Source organism: Rutidosis leptorrhynchoides, chromosome 9, assembly GCF_046630445.1.
Source record: "Rutidosis leptorrhynchoides isolate AG116_Rl617_1_P2 chromosome 9, CSIRO_AGI_Rlap_v1, whole genome shotgun sequence".
In the NCBI taxonomy this organism is placed as follows: domain Eukaryota; kingdom Viridiplantae; phylum Streptophyta; class Magnoliopsida; order Asterales; family Asteraceae; genus Rutidosis; species Rutidosis leptorrhynchoides.
Genome location: NC_092341.1, coordinates 49,640,135 through 49,646,290, shown reverse-complemented (window position 1 = coordinate 49,646,290; position 6,156 = coordinate 49,640,135). Strand labels below are relative to the sequence as shown.

General features: G+C 35.5%; 1 protein-coding gene across 1 annotated transcript; it reads left to right on the top strand.

Moving 5' to 3' along the window:
* The first annotated feature begins 844 nt into the window (after positions 1-844).
* Positions 845-5,497, top strand: LOC139865581 (benzaldehyde dehydrogenase, mitochondrial-like). The gene is made up of 11 exons (XM_071853649.1): positions 845-988; positions 1,849-1,983; positions 2,457-2,599; positions 2,694-2,847; positions 2,923-3,152; positions 3,250-3,339; positions 3,727-3,900; positions 3,980-4,117; positions 4,494-4,631; positions 4,719-4,780; positions 5,123-5,497. Exons 1-11 carry the CDS (start codon positions 910-912, stop codon positions 5,394-5,396), a joined length of 1,617 nt encoding a protein of 538 aa, XP_071709750.1. The 5' UTR covers positions 845-909; the 3' UTR covers positions 5,397-5,497.
* The last annotated feature ends 659 nt before the right edge of the window (positions 5,498-6,156 follow it).

Here is a 6,156-nt window from a genome sequence, read left to right as displayed (position 1 = left end):
TAACATAAATATTAGTAGTTTTATGTTTAAGAAAGTCATCTTCCTCAACCCATTTTCAAGGTAAAAGATAAATGACCGAAATTAACAAAGTGTGAAAGGAACAATTTTTAATCATATTTTAGGATTTATCTAATCATAGTTTATAAGGCTACGTTTAAGAAAAAATAATGCCTTAACATGATACATAAAATTTAAGAGTTTTAAAACAATATAATTAGCAAGGTGAACATTATTTTGTTAAGTGTATTAGTATTAGATCAGCCTGAGTGCATTGTGAGCTGGGTCGATTAAGATTTTATTAGGGTACAATTCTATAACATGCGTTTGCAATAAAATACAGTTTGAGATGCAATACAACATACGGTGATGTGAGGTAGGCTAGCTACAGTTGGTTGGTGAAAAATATTAGGGTAGATGATTTGACGGGGCGGCCTAAAGGTATGATCAAACCTAAGCTCCTGATACTATGTTGAATGATAAAACTTGTGAATATGACTTTATTATTGATAAGATATATATATAGTGATTACAAACCTTAAAATACTAAAAACTCTAACGGATCTAACCCACGTATCGGACTTGGACTAAACCTATTACTCCGTACCTGACATATTTGACGAAGAAATATTTATTATTTTTTTTTTATACTAATAATAGTATGAAACGGTGTGTACATTATCTGTAGATACACCTAAAATAGATGGTTAACATTTTTCTAAATTTGAACTGTTCACAGAAAATATACAAGTAAATAGTCACAACCAAAAATACATGACCACGTGTTAATAATTTTGCTCAAAATGTATATACAAACACCACTTGTGTGTATACTATTTCTATACCGTATTCAAACAAATACGTACAAGTGACAGAAACTAAAACTGACCAGTTTAAAAGTTATCGACAAAAATGGCTGCCCGTAGACTCTCCGGCCTTATCCCCCGTTCATTATACCTTCGTTCTCTTTCATCTTCAGTTGGTTCTCGAGGTCCGATTAATCAATACTGTGTCGTTTAATATAATAAATAGAATCATCTGGATGTTAATGTTAATTCTCTTTGCTATCAGATTTAAATAGTTGGTATACTATGTGTTCGATGAAATTACTGAAAGAGAAGATAAACAAACTGTATGCATGGTTGTTTTTTGATGATTTATTTTTTTTTTTTTTTTTTTTTTGAAAGGCAATGTTAGTGGTTAGAGTTAATTCACGAAAATCCCCCCCCCCCGAGACTCGAACCCTTGATCTCCTCGAACACCATGTTAACATGGTGACCAATGAGGCAAAGCCCCATTGGCTTTTTGATGATTTATTAACATGCTGAATTACTCTTTTGTATACTTAACAATGGATTTATTTTTGAATTTGTTTTGGATTTAGAGCTATAAAATTTAATTATTAATTACTAATATTGTTTATTTTAGCTAATGGAATCTGGCTCTGGATTGTGTTCTTGAGTTATTGTACAGATTGAAAGTATTATGAAAATTTGGATGGGTTTTGTGTAATGTTTTTTTTTTTTTTTTTTTTTTTGTTGGGTGTTAAAAAAGTGGTAAAGTTGGTGATGAAAATTTTGATGATGTTATGTGGTATCAGATGTAAATAGTATTGACAAAAATACAGAAAGTTTAATTTGGAGATATGAATATATGAAACAGAACATTAAATGAAGTTATTGTAGAATCTAAGATGAGAGTATTTGGTGGGACTTTAATTGAACAGTGATAAGGTTTTTTGGGGGATTCATTATTATTATTATTATTATTATTATTATTATTTTTGTATTTTGTATATGTCAAATTTCTTTTGGTGAAATCTGAACAATTTTTTTGTTTATATTTTTTCAGGACAAAGATCCAGTTTGAGAAGTGAAGTACAAAGATTTAGTAGTGCAGCAGCACTTGAAGAACTAATTACTCCACCTGTTAAAGTTAATTACACTCAGCTTCTAATTGATGGAAAATTTGTTGATTCAGCATCTGGTAATGTTTGGTTTTACCAATTTTCTATTCAAACTGGTAATGTTTGGTTTTTAGTGTCGTCTCATTGATTTATAAGTTCTTTTTCCGGAAATAAAAATGGACCTTTATAAATGTTAAATTTTTCAATACATATAAAAGTTACCATTGTTTTCGAGATCTCTCGGTCAAAATGACTTTCTGCTTGGGGTTATTTGGGTCGAAAGAAGAAAAAAAAAAAAAAAAAAAAACTTTTTTTCAGCTACAAGTCTTTTTTGCCCTACTTAAACCTAAAGCAAATCAAGTATATATAACGGCTTTTAAAATTTCTGACCTTTTCATAATTTCGGATGATGTTCGTTGGTCTATCTTGCACAACCTAGAAGACACCATGATTTATGTACAATCTAATAATTAATAAATATAAAATATATACGGAGTACTTAATACTTAATATCTAACCAAATATTGGAACTGTTACATATATACATTTTCAGGAAAGACATTTCCAACCTTGGATCCACGTACAGGGGAAGTCATTGCCAACGTGGCTGAAGGCGATGCAGAGGATATCAATCGTGCAGTTTCGGCTGCTCGCAAAGCATTTGATGAAGGCCCATGGCCTAAAATGACTGCTTACGTACAATAACATATCTCACAGTTTACTTATAATTTTATGACATGTAAATTAAAAATCTCCATTTATTCTAACTCTTTTATTTTCAACATTTTAGGAGAGGTCGTGTATAATGCTGCGATTTGCTGATCTGGTTGAAAAACACAATGATGACATCGCAGCCCTTGAAACATGGAACAATGGGAAACCGTATGAACAGGCTGCTCAAGTTGAAGTACCTGGGTTCGCACGTTTGTTTCGCTACTATGCAGGTATACATAATGCACTTGTATCAATTAAAGTCAATAAATTCTAAGGTAAATTTTGACATCTATTAAAACTTGCAGGTTGGGCGGATAAGATCCTTGGGTTAACGGTTCCAGCAGACGGACCTTACCATGTGCAAACTTTGCATGAACCAATTGGGGTTGCGGGTCAGATCATTCCATGGAATTTTCCGCTTCTTATGTTTGCTTGGAAGGTGGGGCCCGCCCTTGCTTGTGGCAACACTATAGTTCTTAAAACAGCTGAACAAACTCCATTAACCGCTCTTTATGCTGCTAAGTTGTTCCTCGAGGTACCATAAACTTCCGCTTATGCTTAAAACAATTTGCTAATCTTATATACTTTATTATGAGATTAATAATTAACAGTGTACATGTTTTGTGGGGTAGGCTGGTCTTCCTCCTGGTGTTCTTAATATAGTTTCAGGATATGGTCCAACTGCTGGTGCAGCTCTTGCTAGCCATATGGATGTTGATAAGGTAACAAGCTAATATTTAAAATTCTTATATCATGCTCGTAAAAAGAGGTGGAAATTTCGACTCGTTTACTTATGTGCGGATTGTTGTGCCTTAGAATTCGTCTTAGTCAGTTGAATAACAAAGGTTAAGCTTACAAGGAAACAAGTCAAAAGGTCGAAAATAGTCCGAGTGTCATTATAATAAATATAACCTCTTACATTTACGTACTCGATAAGTTTGATTGTTATTTAGATATGTTAAATAGTTTTTAAAGCTCTCAAATACATTAATAGTGTTGTTTTGGCACCTATTTGACCCATTTTGACTCGTTATCCGACATGCTTGGTTTGCCATATACTAACTAAGATCAATTATGTTATTCTGATGATTCGTTTCGTACATTTGCAGATTGCATTTACAGGATCAACTGAAACGGGTAAAATTGTGCAAGAATTGGCTGCAAAAAGCAATCTAAAGCCGGTGACTTTAGAGCTTGGAGGAAAATCACCTTTTATCGTGTGTAAAGATGCTGATGTGGATAAGGCGGTTGAACTAGCACACTTTGCTCTCTTCTTTAATCAAGTGAGTATTATCTTGAAAGATCTTTTACTGTTAGACTATATAGAACAAGATCTAAATTGATTGGCTTAACTATGTATAGGGTCAATGTTGTTGTGCGGGTTCTCGCACATTCGTTCACGAGAGCGTACATGATGAGTTTTTGGAAAAAGCTAGAGCACGTGCTCAAAAACGCTCCGTTGGTGATCCTTTCCAAAAGGGCATTGAACAAGGCCCTCAGGTATACAAATGTTCATCAACGTCAACTTCACAAAGAGTAGCAAAATGGGTCGGGCGTTATCAGTCAAAATGGGTCTGTGTCAAAGTGGATAAATTGTTAAAACGAGTTTGGTTCTTTAATATTATGGAAAATAGGTCGCGTGTTATTGAAATTAAATTGGGACGGAGGGAGTAATACTTATAAAATAATATGGTTCGAAGTTTTAATGCATTTCGGATTAACTCTACCATGTTCTACCTATCTGTCCTTTTCCTTAAGTTACTTGTTGTAGTTTAACCCTATTTAAGTTGAGATAAAGATAACTCAAATCATAATTGCTACTACTAATTTCCGTGTATATATGTGCTACGCCTGATAACGTTAAGAAAACTTTCAGATTGACTCGGAGCAATTTGAAAAGATTTTACGTTACATAAAATCTGGAGTTGAGAGCAACGCTACCCTTGAATGTGGAGGTGACAGATTGGGCTCTAAGGGTTACTACATTCAACCAACCATTTTTTCAAATGTTAAGGTATAATGTAATACCTAAAACCTCTAGTTTTTTGTTCCCATATCGAATTAACTTAGCATTACATTTTGAAATTCTATGTTGAAACAGGATGATATGTTGATAGCTCAAGATGAGATCTTTGGTCCTGTTCAAACCATTTTGAAGTTCAAGTAAACCTCAAATCATCATCATCATCATCATATAGAAATAATTACATGAGGTGTCCCTGTGGTTTACCCAACGTTTCATGCAGGGTCCCTAAACTTTTTCTTTTGACGTGGAAGGTCCCCGTACTTTACACTCGTTAAGTTGTATCCGTAAAACACACGGACTCTTCCCGAAAAGAGTGTGAAGTACGGGGGCCGGCATGTCACAAAGTTTAAGGACCCCGCATGAAACCTGGGTTAAACCACATGGACACCTCATGTAATTTTTTCTCAACATTATCATCATAACATCATAGATCATGTGTTTATACTCTAGAATAAAATATTTTATACTTATAATACCAGGGAGGTGGGTGACGTGATAAAAAGGGCAAATGCGACACGATACGGACTTGCAGCTGGTGTGTTCACCCAAAACATTGATACAGCAAATACGTTGTCTCGTGGATTAAGGGCCGGAACAGTTTGGGTAAATTGCTTTGATGTTTTTGATGCTGCAATTCCTTTTGGTGGTTATAAGATGAGTGGTGTTGGAAGGGAAAAAGGTATATATAGTCTTAACAATTATTTACAGGTTAAGGCTGTTGTTACCAAATTGAAAAATCCGGCTTGGTTGTAAGTAATTCTCTATTGTGGGACTATATGTAATACAGTATGTAATATAGTACTTTTGATGGTGTAACGAAATCAGTAAGAATAATATATTTTGGTTTATGGTTAGTTATCTTTATCATATGAATATGATATATGAATATGATGATATGATGGTAGCTAAAAAGAATGAGGAAGACAAAGGTTTATGTTACGATTCCACATCGCCCAAGTATGGGATTGGGTGATGGCTTATAAGTCAAGGTGTTCCCTCCTCCTTCAAGCTAGCTTTTGGGAGTGAGTTCTACACTCGGGCTTATGGCTAGTCCGAGCTCACCCTCGGTTCATCCCCAGGTGAGAATTCGGGTCTTCCCCGGTTCATCCCCAGAAGACCATGACAATTGGTATCAGAGCTAGCCCGCCTTTCGGGACCCGACACCTCGGAGTGGTGGCCTATGGAGTGGTGGCTTGGACCCGAAGAGAGGGTGCCAACCGTGACCAACATAGCCGTGACCAACGAGGACGTTGGTTCTTTAAGGGTGGGGTATTGTTACGATTCCACATCGCCCAAGTATGGGATTGGGTGATGGCTTATAAGTCAAGGTGTTCCCTCCTCCTTCAAGCTAGCTTTTGGGAGTGAGTTCTACACTCGAGCTTATGGCTAGTCCGAGCTCACCCTCGGTTCGTCCTCAGGTGAGAATTCGGGTCTTCCCCGGTTCGTCCCCAGAAGACCATGACAGTTTAAAAAAAAGCTTATTGGAGGAGTTCAAACATGAGAAATTAGACAT